Raw genomic sequence first — 26,814 nt, forward strand, 5'->3', positions numbered from 1 at the left:
TGTTCTAACCTAGAGGTTTACTATTTCAATGTGAATATTATGATGGAGTTGGTAAAAATAAAGCTTCTTCCTTGTGCTTTATTTTAGCATTGTTTATGCTAATAGCAGTAGGGGAAACATAACATGCTAGTCAATTTTGTCTACTTTATTGAGACTGTGTTTCAGCATATATAGGAGTATTATAATTAGTGCCTGATTAACCCCTTAAACGCTCACTACAGGTCCAGACTTACATTCCACACACTCATAACTTCCACCATAGTTAATAATGAATAGTTCATAGTAGTTACTGAGTAATGTGCTTTAAGGTGCAGGACAAAGCTGAATCATAAGCAGTATGTTTGAAGGTAAACCGGTTCAGTTAGAGAAGAATGTGACACAATCTAGAGTCATCAGTAAAGTCATCTGATGAATGCGGTCATAGCCTCGACACTGTAGCATCATTATGTTTTACTAAAGTTCAAATTAGTTCATTTAGGAATGCACCAAAATTTTGGGCTTAGTTTTTTTTTTCTTTGCTGTCCTACACCACTCATTTTTATGCTTAATTATGTACCTTAGCTGTTTTGCACAATAATAATAATAATAATAATAATAATAATAATAATAATAATAATAATACATTTTTTGTTTTACAGTTTTTGTTTACGATTGACTATTTGTGTTTCATTATTATTATTATTATTATTATTATTATTATTATTATTATTATTGATCTCAGTGCATCATTACATTAAATAATGATCATTAAAAAGTCTTTAAGTTTTCTACTTCTTATTGAGAATGCTTATTAGGCTCGGAATCAGAATGAAAAAATGGAAAGCAAAGATGGCTTCCAAGGCTCGAATGAAAAGAACCGTGACCACTTGAAATGAACCCTTTGGAGTTGTTTGCTACACTTATCAGGTAACAGAAAGGAATGAATAATTTACCTGCAGATTTATATCTAGGAGAGTGGATACTGCATGGGCTGCAGTAATGAACCCCTTATAGAAAGTGTCGTTCTGTAGCATGGGCCAGGCTGTATGTTGAGCTTGGAATTCTGTCCAAATACATAATGAATTTGTTGATTTTTAATTTCCCCACCAGTCTACCTGTGAAAATAGAACAGGTTACAAATCTTATCTTGGCCTGGTGAGGTAATGTAGTAGCAAATGTGATACCCTTTTGACACCGAGATGAGGCTTTAGTTGGAACAGGTGCTGCTTGGAACACCATCGCAGCAGAATGACTGACCTTGGATACATTGATCTGCAGCTCACATCACTGCTGCAGTGGAGATTGTGTTGTGTTGACTCAGCACTCTTGGCTTGACAGAGGGTTCCTTATGGATTCAGTCATTCACTACATGTGCATCATGTGACTAAAATTAGGTGTATACATTGTAGGCCAAAAGTTAAAAAATATTTTACTACTAAGACAATTTGCCTCCCAGACATTTTTTTTCCCATTAATTAAACGAGCAAAGATTAATATATATAAAAAGAATAAAACAAGCATTTAGTGATATTTTAAGCTTGTATAGTCATGCTGAAATAGGCATTTATGGCCTGGTGTAAACCTCCTGGCAGAGGCAACCAGGATTTGGCTAAAACGTTCTAGGAGCCTTGTATGCATCATCAAACATTCTGAGAATATGAATGGTCAAATTTGATTCTGGTCCCATCTGACCGTAATACATGACCCCACCTGTAGTGCCAGTGATGTGTGGGGAAGTTCAGGCACTGCATTGTTCAGCTCTCCCTGAGAGCTTTTTTCATCAAACTGCTTGTTGATAGAGCTGGTATCTAACTCCAAGAATCAAATAAACAATCTTCCTTACTGTGCAGAAAGGCAGTATGTTCACGAATTGAAATCCTGGCAAAATTTTATTTATTTATTTTTTTTAAATCAACATTATTATGCTTAATTTTATTTTAACTGCTTATTTTTTTTTTATATTTATTAATAGATTTGAGCATATAAACAAGCATCTGTTTTTTGTTTGTTACTTTACATGTGTGAACATTCATATTTAATAATGGTAATTTGAAATGGTCAAAGGCCATTCCTGGTGTTTTTCCTTAAACACTAGTCTCATTGAGTTATACATCTAGCATGTTATCGAGCAGTGTACACATCATTGACAGTAGTGAAATGATGTGGAGAGGAACATTTAATTGAGTAGTGGGTTTTTCTGCTCATGTGTTTCACCTGCTGTGGCTTTCTGGAGGAGTAAGCTCTCTTCACAAGTGTGCTTGAGCTTAACCTGCTGTGTAGTGGAATTTTACTGAAGCTGCCATGGATGCAGTGCAGTGTGTATCTGTTAATGCTCTACCACGCTGGGAGGGTGATCAATCACCACATTCTCTAATTCATTCACCTCTCCCTTTTCCCCTTCCATTCACTGTCCTTTATGGCTCAACCTGCAACAGTCAATACAAATAAGTGGTGGATACTGTACAGCCCGGTTCACACTGCACAAACGGACACCGACTAACGCCAACAGACACGATTGTCAGGTTTTCTCGGATCAGTGTTAACCCTGTCTGCATCTGTTGGCGTTTGTCAGCGTTCATTTTCACCGACTGAACATGTTCTGTCAGGTCGTTTAAAGTCTGAGCAGTGTGGTATGATTTTCCAACAAACTCCAACGTAATCTGACCTGGGCACGAACCGTTGCCTTGACGATGTGGCAAGCGTCCCTGCAATCTCCATAGAGACGAAAGTGCACATACTTCTAAATGGAGTGTTTCCATGCATTTTTTTTTCTGGCATGTGAGGGCTAATTGCACATCTAAAAAGATGTGGAAATTGGATAAAAAGTTGGATTTATCGTAAAACTTGCCTCGGGTGTTATCATTGTTTGTAGGACTACCAGACAGATAAAATATAAAACCTTTTTCTATCTAACACGAAATTAGGCTATTTTGGTGTCGCTAGCCAAAAGGAGGCACAACTAAGCTATCATTGTACGGGTTTAGCTGCTACAGTGCCATGCAGAGTATGTTATCTGGCCTTATGGTCTGCTCATATCATGTTCACGTAACTTTTATGTTGTTTTCCTGCTCAGCATGAGAGGATGTTAGTGTTTCAATTACAATCCTGTATATCCATTTACCCTCATGGTGACACTGTGAGCTAGTGTTTGGCAGAATCGAGACCCGTCGGCCAATAAGACACAAGTATTTCCACGTTTTCCCGTAAACCCTGTCTGATTGGTCTCGCCTCCGTTGACTGAAGATACAAAATTACAACACTGCCGTCTTCTCTTCCTGACGTTCAGTGTATAAATGTAAATAAGCACTCTGTCTCTAACATTGCAACAACCAAGGCTTCACCCACAATGAAAGAGGTTGTCCTTGCAGAGTCCTTGGTTCTTCGTCTTTTCAGGTGAACACGTAAAGACACTAGTAATAGTAAACAATTTGATTGTGGTAAAAGGATCATCAATTTTTTAAACCAGTCTGACTGTCTGTAAAAAAGTTTGTTGGTGTCTGTTGGGGCCGTGTGAACATGAGTCATGTTTACTGTTTAATGTTTCTAAAACATTTTAAAAGTTGGTGATTTTTGGTGTTGGTGCAGCGTGAACTGGGCTTAAGATATAATATGTTATTCAACGAACATGATATGATCTGATCATGGACAGTTGTTTATTGTGAACACGCATTTAAAAATAAACAGCGAAAACCCTAGTGCTGAATTCAGATAATCGAACATTGTAATCAGTCAATTTGACACACTCGGTATTAATTCAGCACATTTTTCTGTGTGTATTTGAGAAATTACTTCCTTCACTAAAAAAAAAAAACCCATCACGTTAATCTGGGCTTGTCCATTTACAATTTATAATAACAGTTGGAAAATGATTTATTAGGAGCTTGCTGATAATCGATTACGTGACATATCATGATATTTTAAAATAATTTTTAAAAAAGACATTTTTATTTTTATTTTATATTTTTAATTTGGAGAAGTTCTTTGTTTTGAAGTTTGCCTTCCGAAATGTTATTCTACTTTTTACATACTCTCTCAACTTTACCGACATCAGAGCTTTCTTCCAAGTTTATTCCTCTTGGTCAAATTTGAAATCAGCATTGCATGTCTCCTTTCTTAATGAATGTAATTCCATAATTCTGTTTACTAGAAAGACATCCCAGCAGCTCTGTAAGGTCACATGATACAGGAATTTATGAACGAAAGGAAGAGTTTCCTTTATAATTACAGCTCATGTACAGGCAGGCATGTAATGATTACAGTGACGCTGAAACAGTTAGGCAATTATCTTGAAATGAAATTTTACATTGGCACATGTTTTATATAATTTATGGTTGCTATCTTCTTTACATTCATAACTGGAATAATTTATAGAGTGCAGGGCAGATAGACGTATTCTCCTCATAGAACTGTAATTTGCTTGATAGAATTCATGACATAATGACATAACTGTGAATGTATCAAAGAAATGAGCTGATCTGAGCTCTTATCTAAAAGTTAACAAGCAAGCACTAGATGATATTTGGCAAGCCCTAAACGTGGCTTGGGTAGTGTCTTGACTGCATACTTCATTAATCTGTCATAACTTTATAGTTGTGGACTGTAGATAAAGTACAGCGTGACTTAGTTTGAGACTTTGAACATCTCAACAGTCAGATAAGATATCTCAAATAAGTGACGTACTGAGATCCCTTTAAATATAAATGAAATGTAAAATAAACCTAAGCTGTTAGTGGACTGGTGCCGCTTATAAGTGTGTATTCCTGGCTTGCGCCCAGTGTTTCCAGGATATACTCCAGATCCACACTCTAGGATCTCCAGTTTCCTCCCACCTCCCAGAAGGTACTACTGTAAATCATCTCTAGATGTGAATGTGTGTGTTGTGCCCTGTGATGAACCAGTGTCCAATCCAGGTTGTATTCCCATTTTACTGTAATCCTGGGATCCACCACAACCCTGACCAGGGAAAAGCTGTTGCTCAAGATAAATGAGTGAACGAATATTTCTGAACAAACAAAAAAATTGTTTTTTGGGTTTGTTAATTTTTCTCATATATGGAATTGACAAAATATTAATCAGAGGTTGTGCTTAAAAACAATGCATTTCATTTGGGAGGAAAAGAAAAAAGGGAACGAATTGCAAAAGACAAATCTAGAATTCAAATTCTTAAATTTGTCTATAACCAGTAATCCATTCTCTCTGTTCCACTCTTTATCCCTCTCCACAGTGTCAGAAATGTTCAAGCAGAATGTGATTGGATCACTGCCCTGCCATTCACATGCAAAGACACACACACACACACACACCTACCTCATGGCAACACCCACACAGCCAACACATTATACAATTTTATACCATATGGAGGGGATGTGGTCCGTGGAACTTGTTTGAGGTTGATAAACATATGAACAATAATAGCACAAAAGAATTCTAATAATAAACGGTGCATTGTGAGAGAAGTCACAAGTGCATGGAATCTAAAGGCAGCTTCTGTGTTTGTCTAACGAAAGAGAGCAGGTAAGCTGTTATTGTCACCATGGTGCTGTTGTCTTGTTGCACTACAGTTTTGCTTTGTTTTTCTGTATGTTTGCTCTGGCACTGGCTTATAATGTGGACCTGGAACCTTTTGATACAGATGCTGGCAGTAGCACTTGTGTATTGGATGTACGGGATATACTGGATTGTGTTTTGTTTTCAGTTCAGCTTTGTTTGACCGCATGCAGATGCATTCTTTGCATGTGGTTGAGGTTTATGGAAATGATGGTTTTATGCAGTTATGTAGGTAGCTTTGTCATGTATTTGTTTATAAAGGGATGTGCTTGCCTTGGGATAAACACAACCCATGCAAAGGAATTCAAATGCACATATCTTTTGTCTGTATATTGAAACAAAAAGTCTGATGAGAGGGAATTTTAGTAAAGTTGATATGCACAACATGACATATTTTCTGGCTCCATGATCAAATGTATTGCTTTTAAGGTTGTTCAAGATTGAGAAATGTACAGTTACACTGAGTCAAGATAGTTAGATAGCTGAGATATTTTAGCCATGCCTACAGCTCTTTTGTCTGCTGTGGCAGCGAGCCTTGCACAGTTACCGAACAAAAGCCCCCTCGTTCCACTGGAGTGGATTAATCAGACATGGTGTCGATAAAATACTACACTTCAACACACGTCATGGCTCTATATTGTTTTAGCTACTTAAGAAAAAGGTATCACAGTGTGAAACTCTTTTATTGTCCCCCCCCCTGTATTTTATTTTGTAGTGTTGTGGTTTTGAAAGTGTGCTACCATATTCAGTTGACACAGTAGTCTCATCCCTCCCCCACTGGTCCCTTATTAAACATGAGTGCTGCACCCCCACGTTAGGCAACAGAGCAGTGCCTCCTCTTTGCTCTTAAAACAAAATCTGTTATCCTGTCAATTTTACTTAATTCAGTTACATTTTCATGTTGAATTGAGAATGTTCATTTTCTGAAACGGATGAGACCAGTTTTGTTACTAAGTCTGGAAGTTAATATACAGGCAACTCTCTCTGAACAACACACAAGGTGTTTTTTTTTTTGTTTTGTTTTTTTAAATTCTTTTTTAAATAACAGTTAGCATTTCATTTCAACAAAATTGTTAATGTCACATGATGACAGCATATATATAGATATATAGCATTGCCCCGGGGCTCATATGTACATGTCCCATCATCTCAGCCATGCCTACTCCATAGTGGATAAAAGAGCATTGTATGCTAAACCCAGTGCTTATAGGTGCATCGATACACTTTGTTGTCTAAAGGGGTCTGGAACAGAAATTAATGAACTGTTCTCACTTCTGGAGACTAAGCAGCAAAACTGGGGTGTTCAGTATTACACTGTCAGCAATTAGGGCACTTCAGGTGATGGTCAGTGTATTACTTTTAGAAGAATAATGCAAGGTGAGACTATATATTAATAACTGGCTTTGCTAAAGTACACACATCTGATTATGCGGACAGATAAAGACTTAAAACGGAGACAGTAAGATGCTTGTAGAAAGGCTGTTTGTGATCACAAATATAATAAACTGAAATTACAGCATTTTCAACAGTATGAAATACGATGGTTGGTAATACTCTATATTATAAAGCAGTGTAATAAAGACAACTTCATAATAAAACAGTACAAGTGTTGTTGTTCTTTTTGTTTGGTTATGTACAATGTTTAAGGATGATCACGCATTGTGATCACTATTGACAGTGTGCTTCGGTCCTATCTTGCAGTGTATGGTGAAATCCACTCTGCTGCATTCATCTACAGCCGTGAGTTTGTCCTGCCAAATTTCACAGCATGTCGGTTACCTACGACGAGAGTCTGGTGTCTGATGAGACCACAGACAGTTTCTGGGAGGTCAGCCCCCTTTTTTTTTTTGCAGTTTCAAAAGTGTATTTCAACTTAGTGTTCCAGACAACTGACCCTAAATGGTTTCACTCAAATTTCCTGCATGTGATTTTGTATCAGGAGCTCACATAAAGAACTACTGTCATAGCAGCCATGTTTTATCACAGGTCGGGAATTATAAGCGTACAGTAAAGCGCATTGACGACGGCCACCGGCTCTGCAATGACTTGATGAGCTGCATTCAAGATCGCGCTAAAATAGAGAAGGCCTATTCACAGCAGCTAACAGACTGGGCTAAGAGATGGAGACAGCTAGTAGAAAGAGGTACTGAAAAGGATATAGTTTATACAGTTTATTTATTCTATTTACCAATGAATTTAATTCCTATCTAGACATTAGATATACCACCATTTATACTTTCTTTCTCTTTGTCTGTATTTCAGGGCCACAGTATGGGTCAGTAGAGAGGGCCTGGATGGCAATGATGAATGAAACAGATAAGGTGAGCGAGCTTCACCAGGACATAAAGAACATGCTGATAAATGTGGACTTGGAGAAAGTGAAAAACTGGCAGAAAGACTCCTACCACAAGCAGATTATGGGAAGCTTTAAGGAGACCAAAGAGGCAGAGGAAGGCTTCAGAAAGGCTCAGAAACCATGGGCCAAAAAGCTTAAAGAGGTGAGGAACATGAAGATTCGGTGCCCTAGATTTGTCAAACCATTGTAAAAAATGAAAATTTCATATTATGGCATTTCCATTTTTTTCAAGGATTTGACAGTATAGTGAATTGGGTATAAATAATAAATAATATCCAATCATTTGCAACAGATTTTTAGTCGTGCTCGATCAAAAGCATACACTCATGGAGCACTTTATTAGGAATACTATACGATTTTCCAGGTGCATTTTCATGTTGCAGATCTCCTGTTCTACCACATCCCAAAGGTTCTATTGAATTCAGAGCTGGTGACTGGCAAGGCCACTGAAGAACATTGCACTCATTGTCATGTTCATAAAACCATGAGAACAGCTAGAGGCTGTTCTGCATAAAAATCTACGGATATCGGTAGTTATACTGTAGAAATATTCAAACCAGCCTGTCTGGCACCAACAATCCCGCCACAGTCAAAATCACTGAGACCACAATTTCCCCCATTTTGATAGTTGATGTGAACATTACCCGAAGGCTTCTGGCCCATATCTGCATGATTTTATGCATTGCACTGCTGACACACGATTGGCTGATTAGATAATTGCATGAATGAGTACAGATGTACCAGTGTTCCTAATAAAGTGTTCAGAGATTATAGTGCAATATGGCCAGAATTCATAAATTCTGTACGCATACATGACCACTAAGCATTTTCTTAGCTTCAGGTAGCTAATTTCTCTCTTGTTTACATTATTAGTACTACTTTATTATTAGATGGATTGTCTTTGGACTTTTGTGTCATTGTTAATTGTCATTGAGCTTAAATCTGCCCATTGTTGCATAATGTTAATACTCTCAGTTAATCCAAGCCCTCAATTATTTCCTGTAACCAGGGCACCGATTCCCTTTTTCAGTCATATCACCATCTGCTGACTTGGAATGAGTGGAGTTCAGTTATTTAGCTCTGTATTGTTTAGTCACATTTAGGAAGATGTACAAAATGCAGAAAATTTACTATGAATTTAAAAAAGATATTCGTCTTTCCCCGTAGGTGGAGACAACAAAGAAAGCATACCATTTGGCCTGCAAGGAGGAGAAGATTGCCTCCAACCGAGAAGCGAACAACAAGGGAGAAGCATCGTCTACCACTGCAGAGCAGCAGAAGAAGTTCCAGGAGAAGTTGGACAAATGTAGAAGCGAAGTTCAGAAGGTGAGCCTGGGAGAACTGTAAAAATTGTAACAGCTAGTTAAAAACATTTCCAAAGCCAGTTATTTGTATAAATCCTTCTGAATATCATATCATTTAGTCACTGTGAATGCATGCTAGAATTGGTTGGTAGATGAAAACGTATTTATTTACTATAGCGGGTATGCACGTGACGTCACAGTATCCGGAGCTCGCCGCGGTCACACCCACTGAGTGGGTCACAAAAAGACTGTGCGGCAGCATTGCATTAGTGTATTGCGTGAATTCTGCGAAAACACCGAAAAAATGCATCTAAAATGGGGAAAAAGCTGTAGTGCGATCGACTGTGCTAACAGATTCAACAAGAATTCGAAGCTATCTTTTTACAGAGTGACAAAAAAAAATTCAGTCCTTTTTTACTAAGTAAGTTGTTTTGACATGTGCTGTTCATGTACAATGATGAATCATTTGCTACATATTTCTTTTTAAACGCTGCCTTACTTCCAATGTTGAATAACGGGGGCTCATTCATTCTCTGACTGTGTTTTACCTTCACAAATATATAACGTTAGTAAGTGGAAGCAGCGTTGGCTACAAACAAACTAGGACTAGTTAGCTTATGGTTTACCAGATAAAATTATATCATAAAATAACAATATTTGTACATACCTGTCCACATACAACCAGAATGTTCATTGGTGTTCTTGTCACTTTTATTTCTTCAACAAATCCCGCCTTGAAGTAGGAACAAGCGTCAAGGCTTTTGTATGCTTTCAGGCTTCAGGTACATATAAATGTTGGGAAACCCAATTTCTGGCCACATGCCAATGTCCATGGACCACAGGATCTTGGGCAAGTTGTAAGGGTTACTGTCGAGTCTAACTGCCTTTAATTTAAGCTGATAGTCTTTAGTTATACTAGTGTTTTCACAGCTTCCCTTATTAAAACCAGCCATTTTGCTGGATGTTTTGCCACTCAGTCCGGCCGAGGGGGCGTGTTCCAGCGGGGAAGTGACGTCAGTGCGTACCCTCTATATCAAAAGGCTGTGTAGCAGGTTAGATAAAAAATTTGTGTAATTTGCAAGTTTATGCAGATGTTTGATGACAAAAGAAAAGTGCGTAATTTGACAAATCGGGGATTGATGGTTAGAACAGTATCTCTCATTTTTACAAAACAAAATCCTGCCCTAAAAATTCCTGTTAGATTCAACCTGGTAGGCAGGAATATGACGTCGCCTCACATACGAAGACAAACGCTGACGTGCTATCAGTGGCTGCATCTCATTCTCTGACCTTGAGGCCAACTTCAGCAGAGTGTTGACAGCTGGATCATTGTAGCTGAGGTTGAGTGGCTGATGGGAATTGTAGTCTCTAGTCCTTTTAATGGTATTTGCATAACAGTAGCACACTAAAGGTCAAAATGTAAAGCTGGAGTACAACAGCGGCACTGAATGGTAAGTGGTGCAAAAGCTGTCTTGGAAAAATTCAAGTTTGATCATAAATGCAGTACTAGCTAGACAAATGGCTAATCCATTATCCAAGTGGTACATCTGCCCATATGAGTGGCTGTGTTATTCCACACTATGCTGATTTTACAGACAGCTTTTCAAGCTATTGGAGTTATGGCAACAGGATGCAGTAAATCCTTGGGCTGGATTAAAACTCGCATGTGGAGTCTTTAGAATTGGGTCAGTTACAAGAAAGGCCATTTGACATCTAAGCAGACTGGGCCGTTCATAAGCTTGAAGCTTGACTAATGAGCTTTGCAAGCCTTTCTGACAGAAGACTTGATCATAAAGGCAGTCAGAAAATTACAAGTGGCCAAACACTGCCCATTTATAGAGTTTCTAAATCAGGCAATGATGTTAACATCTGCAAAACCACTGGTGAAAATGGGAATGCTGCACCTCAGACCATTTCAGTGTTGGCTGAATGCTCAATAACTGTGACCCATATCACAAAAGCATGTGCTGGTAATGGTCATTCCATACAAGATTCCGCTGAGTTTTTTTTTTTTTTTTTTATGTGATTAATTCGGCCAAAATTGCTTGATGTTGCTGCGTTTTTTTCACTCCAAAATTTGCGATGCAATTTGCTGAGAGTTTTGTGCTTTTTTTTTTGCACAAAACTACTTAAATTGGCGTAATTGCATGAAATTGTTTTGTATGATCTTTCGCAATGATGTTTGTTGGTAAATGAGACCTTTTAGCCGTACTCATGTTCATGAATCAAAGAGGGCTTTTGGCCGAATGTGCGTTGTGATGACATCACACGACGCGTCTTGGCGCAAATCTATAGTAATTTTTGAAAAATTGCAACCTCCTGTGGATATTGTGTCTTTATTTTGTATTAATTTCTGCGATCACAAATTTGCTAAATCCTGGAGGGACTGATTGGTGACAAGATCGTGTGTATACTCCCTGAGTCATTGGTCCAGCATGCGTTTTCTCGTTTGTGGTATGCCCTTAATTGTTCTTCCTGCCAAGTGGGAAATAGTAGCATCCCCTACCCTGAGATTGGGAAATACACAAGAAGGTGGTTCAGTTAAATGGGAACAAATACAGCACAGACCAAGATAAAAAAGAATATGAATTTATATTAATGTAAATGAATGTACATCAATAAATATATATTAATAGTAAAAAAATAAAATAATGCAGGAAAATAATGTAGACTGTGCACAGAATTGTAGGTGCTTTTTTTTTGTTGTTTATTGCAGGCCAAAGAGAAGTACGTGAAGGCTCTGGATGAGCTGAGCAGTTGCACGCCACAGTATGTGGAAAACATGGAGCTGGTGTTCGAACAGTGTCAGCAGTTTGAGGAGAAGAGACTGGCCTTCCTCAGGGAGGTGCTGCTGGATATCAAACGCCATCTTAACCTCACAGAGAACCAAAGGTCAGCCTAAAGATTAGCTCCACTTAACTGCTCTCTTCCAAAGCTGATAACTTTAATTAGTTTCTATTAAGGACATTTTACAACCTCTAGGTTCTCTACTCTGTTAATGAATTACATCAACTAGAAATATTAAATGCTAATGTAAGTAAGGATAGATGAAAGTATTGTGTACTTCTCAGCATCAACTAATTAATTAATTAATTAATTAATTGATTGATTGATTGATTGATTGATTGATTGATTGATTGATTAATTAATTAATTATATTTTTATTTTTTGCAGCTATGCCTCAGTTTACAGGGAGCTTGAACGAACCATCACCTCTGCCAGTCCTCAAGAAGACCTGAGGTGGTTCAGCAACAACCATGGCCCAGGCATGCACACGAATTGGCCACAGTTTGAGGTAAAATATTACCGAAATTACAGATTCAGTTGATATGTAGCACTTCTTTGCACATGATTGTGCAGGCCTTTTCATTCTTAAGAAAGTACTTCTTATATGTCTTTTATGTAAGTCTTTTTTAGACCAATTCATAATTTTGAAGAACAATTTCTCCAGATTCTCAGGTTCCCAAAAATGTAGCCCTAGGTGGATTTGCTAAGATAAATTGCGCATAGATGGAAATGACTGTGAGAATGTGTGTGTGCATGGTGCCCTGAGACAGACCGACGTGTTCCCGGGTTAGGCTCCAGATCAGTATAAATGATAAAGTACTGTACACTATACTTTTTTAAGCATAAAGTGATTACCAGAGATGACTGAATCAATAATGGAATAATAACACAACAAGGATGACACTAGTAAAGTTAAATGTTTTGCCACCACAATTTTTCATTTTCGGTTATGATCCTTAACTGTGGTTTACTTGGTTCATTTCTATATTTGAGGGTAAATCTGGCCAAAAATACTAACTGGAGTACAGTTAGCAGATTACTATTTGAGGTAGTGTGACTAATGAACAGCGAAAGCTGTACGTTACGATTTTGTTGCATCTTGTATTTTCAGTCTTACTCACTCTGTGCACCTGTATGAACACTGCACCTCAGGACATTGTCATTATTAAGAAAATTTCACTTTTACTGCTTCTGCTTCTCTCCTTTCATGTTGAATGGATTTGTTATGCCCTGAATTAATATCTTCCCCGGAATAACCCTTTCCGCCCAGGAATATAACCCAGAACTGGGCCATGCCATTAACAAGAAAGAAAAACTGAAAAAGAACCATGATGATGTCACACTCACCTATGTCATGACTGTTGGGGACCATCAGTCATCACCACAGGTTGACAACCGCAGCAGGTACAGAACACTATTTTCCGTTGTTTCTTTAGACTAAAAGGATAGGGTAAACTGGGGGCTTGTGTGAAAGCAGGATATTCATGTTTGATAAATTTATTATAATTTTTTTTTTTATACCAGTCCATGTTTCCTTCATTATGAATTACTCATGCTCAGAAACAAAATCTAATCAGCATTTGTATTTGTAACACTCCCATTTTACCATTCTGATATTTCAGCGTGAGCAGTTATGAAAAGAACCAGGCATACTCTGCAGAATGGTCAGATGAAGAGCAGGCAGCTGCAGAGACCAACGGAGGCAGCAATCCATTTGAGGAGGAAAAGAGCCAAGGCGTGCGAGTCAGGGCACTATATGATTATGAAGGGCAAGAACAAGATGAGCTCAGCTTCAGAGTAGGTGAGAGGCCTAGCACCCCCTAGCTGTACGTGTACTCTATTTGGGGATTTTGGAATTTTGCCCTCTCTGGTGGAGAAATACTACTGCGAGCTACTTGGGTGTCTCCTAAGCAGTACAGGGTTTCCCAACCAGGGGATTGTCGTGGCATTGCAGTGGTTTCTTGAGACAGTGATAACAATGTCAATAACACGTTGAAGTAAATTTTATATAATCAAGTAAAAACGTAATTACGACAGTTTAATACTGTATCATTTTACTATAACCTAGTAAGTCAAAAGTAGATTGAAGTTGATTATATTAATCCTTGGTCATATCCTGAGATACACCTTAGCTTGTGTGAGTTAAATGTAAATTACAATGTTAACTAGCTAAATATTTTTTTGTGGCTGAAAGAGTCTTCAGCTTTAGAACTCCTCCTTAAAATCACTGAAACAGGACCAACCTTATCAGTAAAAGAAAATCACAAGAGGAGGAAGATCCAAGCAAAAGCTCCAAAGTGGGAACATTCTGTAAAGTACAGCAAGGAATAATTAGAAACTTGCATGTTTGTGCATGGACGGTGAGAAGACGAAAACTTTAACTCTACTCTACTGTTTTTCCTGCAATTCCCAGATGTGCGACTTTGAATATCCAACAGAATTTGAACCACTTGAATTTGCGGAAGCGAATTTGTAAAGAGAAATGAAATGGACCGAAATGTTCTCGGTCGAATATTATAGGTGGTAATTTTAAACAAACTGTTTAGTTTGGAAATGAACTTTGGAAAGTGAATATTGATTGTTGAATTTTCATGAACAAAATTGTGTGAAATGTTTACAATTGAAAGATTCACAGCTTAAATTTACAACCATGTTGAATTGCAGCCCCCCCCCACCCCCAAAAAAAATGCGAACCCTGAAAATACAATGCATTAAAATGCAAGAACTGTTAATGCAATGCATTGATTTTTCGAATAGCAATTCAGCATGCTTTTTTTGTTTGTTTGTTTAAGACATGTCATTGTTTTACTTCCATAATTTTAAACCAGAAATCCTATACACTGTAGTGTTAAACAATGTGTGCGTGCTGATATTTCTGTAAAGACTGTAAAATCATTGTCAGAAAATAAAAATCATATTAATATCATAGCGATGGTCAGGCCATTTTCACCTGGGACTAACAAGATGGAATAGAAGCATTAAAAATGACTGAACTTGGTAAATATGGAAGTGAATTCCCTGTCACATTCCCTGTATGTCTGCATTCGTACACATCTGCCATCTGTTAAAGTGAAAGCTAAGATGCTCTGATTCTTCCCTAACAGGTGAGGAGCTAACTAAACTAGAAGATGAAGATGATCAAGGCTGGTGTAAAGGACGGCTGGACAACGGTCAGCTTGGACTGTACCCGGCCAATTATGTCGAGCCTGTTTAGTTGCCTTGTGTGGGGAAAATGGTCTTCATAACCAGAGACTCCAATAATTTTCCATGAAAAACCGAACCTTATACATTCACACCATATCCTAACAATTGAACAGAAGAAAAATCTCAAATGTACATAAAGTATACTCTATCTGTTGCGTTCATCGATACAATAGATTTGGGTTATCAGAAACAAAGCATTTCCATATGTAATGTAATTTCAGCAGACACAAAGAAAGTTTTCATATCCCTGTGTGTCTGTAGCCTGTTCTTCTATACGATATTTATATAACCCAGTCCATGAAGCCTAGCATAGCAGTACACTATGCAATATGTATGTGTTATTAGTTTTAGGTGTTGTAATGCCAGTCTTGCTATTGTCCCTAATGTTGGCTCTGTTTTATTACTTATTTAGTTTATAACATGCATTTACATGTCATTTGATCTCTTATTTATTGATTCGCTTAGGTCCCTGTCATGGGTAAATATGATTGTGTGATGTTTTTTATCTCCGTGTTCGTCATATGAAGTCAGATTTTTTGATACGTGTTCGTGTTTTCACTTCACTTCTACCTGGAATGCAGCCTGCGCTGGTATTAGCTACCATATTGCATCTGGATTGTGAAGTGCTGGCACTGGCATTTAGCAGTTTGGTTCAAGCGCATAAATTTGTACTCCTCGAGTGCTATCATTGTGCCCTTTTGGACAAAGCAAAATCTCAAAATGCTGTTTTTGTAGCAATCGCTTCTTCAATTTATAGTCTTACGTGGTTTATGAGAAAAGTGTCATGTTCACATACTCACTGACTGACAAAGTAATTATCTCTTTAATATATACCCACAATATGCATATTTCTAAATGCAACTTACATAACAGTCCTCACGGAAACCTGAACTACTTTTTGTGCATTTTAACGAAACACCTGAGTTGAGTGCCTATTAACATTGCAAACCATTTCCTCTTAAGGTAATGTTCTACAAAGTCCTCATGACTGCTATATCATGACCTTTGCATTGATATGCATAAAGGACATATGCATATGCCGTAAGGTAACGTTTAATACTTTTAGGTAAAGGCAATACTTTACCTCAACAATGACAGTGCACCTTGCAATGAATAAAGCCTTGTTGGCAATTTAAATGATAAAAGCCTCTGGGGTTTAGTCAGTATTAGCAAAGTTATTAGCACTTCTGTGTAAATATTCCTTTCAACACTTCAGAAGCTTCTCTTTTCTGTTTTATTATATATTTCAATATTAAGGGCATGGAAATGGGAACACCAGCACAATATGAGTGTATTTAAGCTCATGTTTAAGCTTCTAATGCTGGTGTAGTGACTGTTCAATTGTTCAGTTCAAAATAAAAGCTTAACCTGTCAAGAATTAGCATTGGAGTTATGTCTAACTTTTCTGTAGCTGGCTATGTGGATCACAGCAGAACAGCAAAACACTGTGTTTGAGATCACCACTAGAGAGAGCTGTTCTAGTCCGATAACTTTTAGTGCCTGTGTTTACAAAATCATGAACCGTTCTTGTCCATCATTCATGATCATTAAATGCAATTATAATGTAATTATATGTAACACATTCTAGAAAGACATCTCATTTGATTAGTACCTTATGTTGTCATAATTGCTATACCAGAAAATTAAGACATAAGACATTACTAATTTCTGCATTATGTATAATTCCTTACTATATGAACATAACAGTTTTCATTTCTATTTACAATCTAATGTCATTAAAACCATAGTACACATTAAATGACTGATTAACAGTTTAAAATTTATGAAGTTACCAACAGCCTATTTGTCACAGTGGGTTTTGTTATTATCCATCCACTGCGGCTTTTCAAAGTTTCCCACTGGGTAACTTGCTAAACTTACAAGTGAAAATACAAATCATTATCATTATGTTTTTGTTTATAGTAAATGCGGAAGGACTGAAATGAAAACCCATGGTGGAGACTTTCTGTAGCAGAAAGTTTTACTAAAGATGTATTAACAAATCTTATTAACAATGGCAGACACTGCAAAAAAAATAAAATAAAAAAAATAATAAAATAAAAACTCCAGAGAAAAAGTGACTTTGAAAGTCACTGGAACAAAAGAAGAAAACAACAACAACCCACACACACGCTTACATGTAAGGTTGGTAATTCTTAACAGTTCCTTAACACCTGACAACTCAATGTGTAAAGAACCTTTTAATGAGACCTTCAGTGAGAACATATTACTAATAACAATTGCAAGATTTTTTTTTTCTGCTGATCAGAGAGAGAGAGAGCACAAGGTGAGCTTCTAATGGAGGACGACCATTTGTTCACTTAGTGAGTTGAAGACTTTCTTTACTGTTGATGCCTTTAGGGAGGGTTTATAAGTTTGCTGTGTGATTAGGCCTAGCAAAAAGAGCTGAGTTGGGCAGAGGCCAGGACCAAACCCAAACATGTGCCTGAGTTGGCCACTCATTCTCACAGGGAGTGGAGCTTTGCTCAAACAAAAACTGCAAGCGTTGACATAGCACTATGAAAGCTGTCAGAGAAGAACATGTGTTTGACGACTGTCAGTGTTCAAATTATAGAAATAATTTACAGAAATATATGCAAATTCCATGTTTCAAACCCGTTTCCACATTTAGTAAGTGCCTAATACTTGTAGGAAGGCAAAAACTGATCCTAAATTATTCCTCAATTACTTTGACATGTTAATAAGCTAACTGATGGGCTGAGACAGGCAGACAATGCGAATAACCAGGCATCTTGTGTGACCTATATAATCATAAAATGTCTGATATAATGTGTTTTATTGAGGTCCTGAAAAAGTGTCTTCATGTAAAAGTGGCCACATTGATTGGCACATGGAATAAAATCTAATTCAAACCGATTCATGACATTAAATTAACACAGACCAAAACATCAACTAAACGCAGAAAAGTACTAGAGTGCATAGACTCTAGATCTTAGGCGGTTTGTCAGTGCAAAGCAAACAATCTGTCATCTTGTTTCTGTTGGTCTGATTGTTGGGTTCATACTGGGTGGACAAACTGATAGACCAGTCTCTGAGACACATCTGGCTTACGGATGATTCCCTTCTTGTAGTACTGCCTGATGGAGCGGCTAAGCTTGTCGTAGTTCATCGCTGGCCGGTTCTTCCTCAGACCCCAGAGTCGTGCTACGTGAGCAGAATCTTCAATTTTGAAAATACCTTCAGACAAAAGATGAATAAAAGGTTCATCTCAATACAGAAGTGGATTTGCCAGTGATACAAAAACAGACGTGGGAATATTAAAACAATAAACAATGTCACACGATGCCGAAGTAATGTTAGCTTTAATTTACTGGCACTACTGGGTTGAATTCCCCTGATAACGTTTTATACCTTTCTCTTTATTGAGCCAGCGGATGCAGCGTCCATAGCTGTGTGGTTTAAGTAAGAGCTCTCTGAGGAACTGCCACAAATGGATGGGCTGACCGGAACAAGATGAATCTGCTTCCGACCACAGCTCCTCTCTCTCTGTTGGACGACACCAGTTAATGTGACAGCATTTCACAACAATTAAGTCTATTTTCTTCCTACTTTGTGACTAATGAGCCTAGATAAGCTGTTGAAATTTCTATTCGTGTATGTTTACATATCTGTACACAGATAAACTTACCTGTGATCCTGCTCTCTCCTACTGAACATCTCTCTTTCATCCAGGCAGCTGAACACGCAAAGAAACTCGTGAGTGTGTTACTCTACTCTACGCATTTAAAATGGCTTATACCAAAATGTAAGGACTCGTCATGCCATGCATTTTTCATTCCATTCCAGCTATATTTTGCATAGGTATGTACCTGATTTCCATATATCTAGATGAGCGTGGAGTGTGTCACCACACTGTGGGCAACGCTGTCGAAAGTCTTCCTCTGTCATGGCACACAAGTCTTTCCCATCCAGGTCCTGAAATGCTTTGCCCACCTGAGGGAGTCGATACAGGTGCTCTGTCCACAGCAGCCACTTCTGAACATTTCCACAACTCCACTCCACCGGATCTGAAAGATCCGATATAAGCTTGACTCATGGCACATTATTCAGTGTTCCCTCAACAACCATCTTAGAGGCTTCAGTCATATAACAGTCGGATTAGCAATGTTTGGAGAGAACTTTGTGTGTTTTGATGCATGATGTGATTGTCATTCAAGGAAAGCAAAAGGCAAAAGTGTGAACGGGGGAATGAGTGTTTACCCAAGGAGGTGTAGCACAAGGAGTGAAATGTGCCGTGACAACTGTCAGTTAGAAGAAATGTCAGTACGTAAGTACGGTAAGCACACACTAATAAAATCAAGAGCAAGTATCAGTGAGCTTTAGGTAGATTAGGAGATATTCAGCAATGCAAACACAGGAAAGTCTTTCTCTTTATATGTTCTTAAGCTTTAGAAAATGTGACTCTATTTGGCAATGTTAAATGTTTTAGAGCACATCAATACAGTATGCAGGAGGTGGCTGTTGATGGTTTCACTTCTAGTCAGAGTTCCTCACCTGCGCAGTACAAGTGCATGGTTGGACAGTTACACACCTCCTGCTGGGTAAACACCAAAAGCCCTAAAGTAAAGCTACTCCAACAAAGTTCTCAGGTCATTTGCAACAACTCCACATGCAAGAGTGGGGATTAAACAGATCCTGGTGTATAAAGCTGGGTTTTGACGTTGGATGTAATCTGCACAAACATCTTTCACATTTTCTGTTTAAATAAAGAAAATAACCTGATGGTTCTTTGAGCGTCATACAATATGTGTCGTTCCAATCTAATAGTACACATTAGTGGATTAGAAATGTCCATAATCACCTTACTATGTTCTTGCCAAACCTTACCCATTAATTATATATATATATATATATATATATATATATATATATATATATATATATATATATATATATATATATATATATATATATATATAAAAACCACAACATTGTACAGCATTCTAAAACAGTATGAGTGAAACAAATACAAAATATGATAATTACATCATTTTGAAACAGACACAAAATACATAATGTTGTAATCTAGCCTGACCTGGTGTGATGTTCAGCAGCTTGCAGGCTGTCTCAATGTCCTTTAGCACTTCTCCAACCACAAGGCTCTGCACTTGCTCCAGAGATCTCTCCTCCACCTGGTCTTCAAGGCCAGGGGACAGTGGTTCACTCCCTAGCCCAGGACTATCAATCACAGGGCACTGGTCTGGCTCTGGACATGGTCCCGGATTAGGTCCACTAGCAACTGATGCAGAGGAGTCCGCTACCCTCACCAGCCAGGTGGCATCCTCGGTAAACAGCATGTCAAAACAGGACAGGTAGAGTCCCGGAAGGGCACGATCAGTGCTGTCCAGCCGTGGCTTATTGTCCACCAGCTCCAGAGCCTCCACTGTCCCATTTTCCGTTTTCAGAACAGCCAAAGTGTTCTCAGAGAAACTGGAGGCAGGGCGGGCTGGCTGGAGCAAGGCAGTGTCTAGGTGAACCCGCACTGGACTAGCCATGGCCCCCTGGAAATGAAGAAGAGAAGTGATTCCTGAGACTCAGGAAAATAAGTAAATCTCTCAAAATTAAAAATGACACCAGAATATCAGCAAGTTATTCAAAATTGGACCGGCATTACACTGGCATATGTAAAGTAAAATGGATGTATTATGCAAAAAAAAAAAGTAACATTTTCAAAAGTAATAATATTGTTAAGATAGACTCAATACTTAGGGATTGGTTTCAAGATGGTAGATCTTAATCAAACTCATGGTGTCCTGTTCCAGAGTCAAAGCCAGAATCCAAAGACTTTCTTTTAAGAGATATACATGTCTTAGTGAGGCTGCTTGTCTCTTTAAATGTTGGGGAACACATGGGGCAGGGAAACCAAAGCAAGTCACGGTGTAGCACTGAGAGGCAAAGACCAAAATGGATTGGGCTGCAGAACTTACTCACGGGTCACTGGTAAAGAATTGCGCCAAATGTCTGAGTAAATACGATTGATTCCCACTTTCAAAGTGCCATTCCCGCAGTCCCCTGTCTCCACAGCCAGCATGAGCTTTTAATGAAACTTAATGAAATGGGACTTTCATTCCCAATGGGAAAGCAGGACACAACACAAGACTAAAGAATGACAATGACGAAGAACCGATGACTGGAGTACAACAGAAATCATGAGACGTTAAGATTGTAGGAGATGATTAATTCAATATTAAAAAGGAAGGGACCAGTTTTGCCCCAAAATAATGACAGAAATTGTCAATAATATAATATGTGATCTCAGCAAGTCAATTACAAGTGGTACACATGTTCTCCCTAAAACAGAACGAAATGCCTTAAGGAAACTTGGTCAAGTGGAACTATCTTGAAGATAGCCAAATCAATTAATCATTATGAGATTATAATCAAACAAATAGAAGAATATTATTCTATTGGTAGATAGACTTCTAGAAAGAAGTCAAATGTAAGATAATATGCCAATAGATGAAGACAAATTCAAGCTTGAATTAAGGTAAAATGTCTGTAAATATGCGTAATAGTCATATATTTGTTTAACATGATTTTATAATGAGAAAACAGCACAACAGTTACAACTCTAGATTAGATCTAATGTTCATTTTCTGTGTGAAAAATACTGTCTATAAACGTTATATTTTATTACATGCATTTGAGACATATCTATGTGCTTGAGCAATGAATTTTTTTTTTTCCTGATGAATTGAAGGAAGCACAGATGGTCATTGTGGATTATTTGTAAATGTTCTTGTACGTTCATAGAATAATTTCTCGCATGCCACATGCTCATTGATAGACCTTGCATTTGTTTGGACATAGTGACACTCAAATTCATAAAAACTGATGATAGCTCCACACCCAGTGATAGCAGAGGAAATTAGGCACTGTTAAACTAAAGACAAGCTGTCTGTCTTTCAGTCTATAGAAGGGATGGAAGGAGGGGTGAGAGTTCAGGTCATTTTTACACCACGTTTACAGATCTCTGTGCTACCACAAATAAGGCTTTGGGTAATGTCTTTGAAGGGGCACTCTGGTTAACTCTAAAGGAAATGAAGTTATCTACAACCCCCCCCCCCTTCCCTCCACGTTCTTATCTTTTAACCCCGATCTGGCCTGCTCACCCTCCTGCCGCTCCTGCATTCATTCCTTTCATTCTTCTGACCTCCCTGGAAAAATGGGGTGCATCTTTTCCTTCATCTATGGTCAGCTTAGATACACTCAGCAGCCTGGCATTCCCTCTGTGTAGCAACAGCTTGCGGTAAGTCCATTATCCTGGCACATTTGGTCATATTGACTCAGCACAGGAGAAACAGGGACGCAAACACACTCCGTAGGCAAGAGATTAGCGCCTGTGACTGATCCTTAAATGAGTTTGGTTAAAGACTTGAAAATTCATTTCAGTGGCATTAAGAGTTTCTCCTTTTACTGGGTCAGTGGCGCTCATTGTTGCTGAGATGAGAAATGTTTAGAGATTTGGCTAACAGTTTTGGTTAAGAGTTGGCAGCTGTCCTCTATGCCAGAACTGGTCTGATTGCTTAATCTATTAATCAGGGATGCTTTCTTAAAAATCTGACTAATAAAGGTGAATAACAACAGTGGTTATTTATTCACTAACAACCCTTAATTCTATGGCTTTAGGTGTTATTCCAACTGATTGCTTTCAGAGACATTTTAGATGATTTTTTTTTTTTTACGTTACTATAAGTTAACACATTTACAAAAATGATATTTGCTCACTCTGTAATCTAATCTAAATAGTATACTTTACGACTGATGAAGTCAGATTTTGTTCCCAGCTAGAAAATTAACAGATGGTATTCGAATTAGAAGGTACAGATACAAATCAATGGCATGTTTTCATACTGCTACCCACCCTACCTTATCCTCTCTTATAAAGAAAGACACTTCCTTGTTTGGTTTTAGACTTAGCAAATGTGGGAAGTCATGCAAGACTGGGCGCCACCTATATACGGCATCATTGTAAGGATTTCAAAGTGCAAATTTCTGCTCGTTTTCCTTGTGGGAAACAATGACAAGCAGGGAAAAATTTAGAACGATGTTGCAAAATTGGTCTTGCGTTTGCCAGGACGGAAGTGATTACTGTAGTTCCATCTTGGGAAGACTCCAGGGAATGACAATGTGTAAAATATGTTGTAAAAAAAAAAAGAAAAAAAAGAAAAGAAAGCAAAAAGAGCTTGTTTGGGGTTTTGTGCTGCTGTTGAGTATTTTGCATTCTGCGTATTGTAAAATGTAGCACGATTAGAGTCATAGGTAAAGATTAACCAGTCATACATCTCCCCTGCTGATAATAGGTTATTAAATATCATTTCAAGTCAGGTTCTTGAGTTCTCTGGCTGGAAGACAGCTTGCACAACCCCAGTGTTTTTTTCTGACAGCTGTGCAGTATGAGTGCTGTTCACAACCTCAGGGTGTAAAACACTATAATAATTTGAGCTGACTGGAAGACCATAATTCATAATGGCTTATTCTGTGCAAACTTCAGGTGTGACATTTTCATTTGCAAATTAAAAACAACATATGTGGCCTTGTGGTGCATCAACAAACCATGTGTAATAAAAGAAAATTATGTCGACTGGCCAGAATTCTTAAAAATATCTTACAAACATCAGCCCTTTAGTGAACATTCTCAAAATATGCTTTTAAATTTGTCTTCGATAGGTTTGAGTGGTTCTGAATTTAAACATTATACATATAGAAGGTTTTAGCAACAGACTTTATTTTAGTAAATCTCTTGATAAACTGGTCCCCCCCCCCCCCCCCCCCATTACATCTAAGTACATTTCAGTGCATTCCAACACATTAAATTGGACTCCTAGGTGAAATTCTAATAGAAAAGTATGATATTCTGAATTGCTTTTATAAATAAATCTGACCATTTATTGTTGTTTAAAAAGTTTTAAATAAAGCCTGCTTTATATAAATGACACACACACACACACACACACATTAAAGCTATATGTTAAAAATGATTTAAACACTTCTGCACCTTTATTTAAAACTTTTCGAATGATTTTACACAAGCAAGGTGAGGCACTTGCAGATATGTTTTGCATGTGGAGGAGATACATTTCTGACTGGAACTCCGAATTTAGACAAACAATCCTAGGGCTATTCTTTCTTCAAGTCTATGTACAAACACCACAGAAACTTGATAACTGTAGACGGATAAACAAGAGAAGCTGACATGAAGACAAACTATGCCGTTAATAATTTTCAACCTATATAGTTTAACTGTTAAAACATGAAATTCTGGTCCTCTTTGTTCCATTAACATACACTACATATGAGATTCCAAGTCTAGGCATATCTAAGGTAAAAGTGACTTTGTATGAGAAGAACAAATGTATGCAGTATGGCATCTCATCTCTACACAAAGAAGGCATAACTGGCCTGCTTCACTTGAATTCACTCTGTTTGCTTTACTTCACCCAAAGTCACCCCTTGGTTCATGGTTTCTTAAGTCTCATTTAACAAAATTCAAATGCGCCTTTAAGAGGTTAGACGTTGAAAGTGTAAGTCACTTGGCCTTTCCTCAAGGAAAAAATTGTTTTTCCTTTTGCTGGCAAGATGGCGTGCTGCCAACCCACCACATAAAAGAACAGTTAGGAACTTTTTATTTTTTATTTTTTATTTCAATGACTCACTGGGGTCCTAACGTAAGTCACACTTTGAATGGGCTGAAATGTGGTAACTCCTACAAACAGGTGCACTCCCTAGGAATGCTTGATCTGAATACCATATCAGCCTTTATTAATCATCAAAAGAACATACAAAAGGTTTGGTAAAGATTAAACACTGACTTAGTGCTCTTTTACCTACTCAGCTTTTCACAGTGTGCATTTTCCTTGTTCTATATTTAAACCAATTTACTTTAGTATAAATGTACAGGACACATTGCTTTTTGGTGCTTCCTCCTTTCATAATTTGAAAGATTTTACTGAAACATTCTAAAAATTGAAATGATTAAATAACGCTATTTTTAGCCACTTGATTACAGGAGGATATTTCCAGACCACTGTGAAATCTTAAATACTGTGTGTTCACTTGGCCTTACCTGTGCAGATACAGTGACTGTCCTAGGAAGCACCAGAAGGATTTTTCGTTTTTTGCCAAAGCCCACTGATGCAGTCAAGGAATAACAACTTCTTGTTTCCTCTGCTGTCTTGGACCTCCAGTAACTGGTATTCAGTTTGGCTGTCTTGTGTCTTCTGAGGTCTTTCTGAACATGTGAGGTGTTCTCAGGCTGCTTGAAGAATAAGATTTTGAAGAGCCAGCAGCACGACAGTCTCCAGGCACACACCGCCACATCACTACCTTCAGTGACTAACAGTGATGGTGTCAATTGTTCCCTGGCATGTGTGTATACCTGAATGTGGGTGTGTAGCTCTCAAGTCCTGTGTGCAGGAATTCCTGCTCCATTGACTCCAGTGCTGGCATTTATAGGGAGGCCTTATTAACTTGAGTAAACACCGCTAACTGTGGACCACCTCTGCCTTTCACAAGAGAGGAGAAATTCATCACTTTAAAATTTGGATTGGAAATTTATATATTTCTGTAAATCTGCTTTGTGACAATGTCAACTGTAAAATGTGCCATACAAATAAAACTGAATTGAATTGAAATGAAAAGGAAAGAGTTAGAGAAGAGTCCCGTAATGAGAATTTGAGAGCTATATTGTTCAAGTTGAAAAAGGTCCAGAATCAGAATTTATGTGACAAATTTGTCTTGTTGGCTGTTTCTTAAATAGAAATAATAATGACAATTTAGTGGGAATTTATGCATGAATTTGTGAAAGGTTATATTGTGAAGAGATCATTTGGAATTTCTGTGTTTTAATCAATATCAAGACACGTCATAAACCTTATATATATATATATATATATATATATATATATATATATATATATATATATATATATATATATATATATATATATATATATATATATATATATATATACATAAAATATTTAAAAAAATTAATACATACCAAGACCAATTCTCATAACTAATACACAAATCAGTTCAACTCAAGCATTAAATTTGCTCAAAACAAAACAAACAAACAAACAAACAAACAAACAAACAAATCACCGTTTAATGATACAACTGCAATAACTTACATCAGTAATATATCATCATTATTAGGAAAGTACCATCTTCAAAAGGCAGAAAATTGTTCGCTATACCCTGAGGCATTTTTCAGAGCTGAGGAACATTATGTAAAAATGTTGTAATTAATCATACTACAGGGAAACTTTAGTGTGCACAATTAAAACTCTCACTCTTCACAGCACAGTGGTTCAAAAGTTTTACATTTGTAAAGAACTCTACTGTACATATTGAAGGATTCTGACTGAAGCTGTCTTTCAATGAAAACATTTCAATATTAGTATAAATATGGGTGTTTAGATGGATAATATATTAAATCCATATACTGGTACCATATTATGTTGTGGGTTTTTTTCCTTATAAAAAATGAGTTTCTGCTTGCGTCAGTAATGTCTTGATGATGTCCCTGCAACTACACTGCAAGTTGCTTTGTTTGCATAGTTAAACAGACACACCAACACAAACCATGACTGTCTCAAACATATGCTGTGC

At 37.6% G+C, this 26,814-nt stretch overlaps 2 protein-coding genes across 5 annotated transcripts in view; one reads left to right on the top strand and one right to left on the bottom strand.

The window, feature by feature from the left end:
- The window catches only part of pacsin1b (protein kinase C and casein kinase substrate in neurons 1b), a 31,712-nt gene extending 15,154 nt beyond the window's left edge, over positions 1 to 16,558 (top strand). For 3 of the 4 annotated variants that reach the window (XM_017479962.3, XM_017479963.3, XM_017479961.3), the window contains exons 2-10: positions 7,228 to 7,354; positions 7,513 to 7,669; positions 7,789 to 8,024; positions 9,050 to 9,208; positions 11,903 to 12,078; positions 12,361 to 12,481; positions 13,244 to 13,377; positions 13,596 to 13,774; positions 15,078 to 16,558. In XM_017479962.3, coding sequence (XP_017335451.1) covers positions 7,295 to 7,354; positions 7,513 to 7,669; positions 7,789 to 8,024; positions 9,050 to 9,208; positions 11,903 to 12,078; positions 12,361 to 12,481; positions 13,244 to 13,377; positions 13,596 to 13,774; positions 15,078 to 15,187 — 1,332 coding nt within the window. In that variant the 5' untranslated portion in view covers positions 7,228 to 7,294 and the 3' untranslated portion in view covers positions 15,188 to 16,558. Of the gene's footprint in view, positions 1 to 5,215; positions 5,494 to 7,227; positions 7,355 to 7,512; positions 7,670 to 7,788; positions 8,025 to 9,049; positions 9,209 to 11,902; positions 12,079 to 12,360; positions 12,482 to 13,243; positions 13,378 to 13,595; positions 13,775 to 15,077 lie in introns of those variants that run through there. The other variant, XM_017479964.3, reaches the window with a different exon arrangement.
- Positions 15,646 to 25,628, bottom strand: LOC108271967 (SAM pointed domain-containing Ets transcription factor). The gene is made up of 6 exons (XM_017479966.3): positions 25,265 to 25,628; positions 20,234 to 20,699; positions 19,008 to 19,205; positions 18,827 to 18,874; positions 18,550 to 18,684; positions 15,646 to 18,375 (listed from the first exon to the last, which is right to left on the bottom strand). Exons 2-6 carry the CDS (start codon positions 20,691 to 20,693, stop codon positions 18,197 to 18,199), a joined length of 1,020 nt encoding a protein of 339 aa, XP_017335455.1. The 5' UTR covers positions 20,694 to 20,699; positions 25,265 to 25,628; the 3' UTR covers positions 15,646 to 18,196.
- Between the last annotated feature and the right edge of the window lie 1,186 nt (positions 25,629 to 26,814).

Source organism: Ictalurus punctatus, chromosome 11 (genome assembly GCF_001660625.3).
Source record: "Ictalurus punctatus breed USDA103 chromosome 11, Coco_2.0, whole genome shotgun sequence".
NCBI classification, from domain to species: Eukaryota; Metazoa; Chordata; class Actinopteri; order Siluriformes; family Ictaluridae; genus Ictalurus; species Ictalurus punctatus.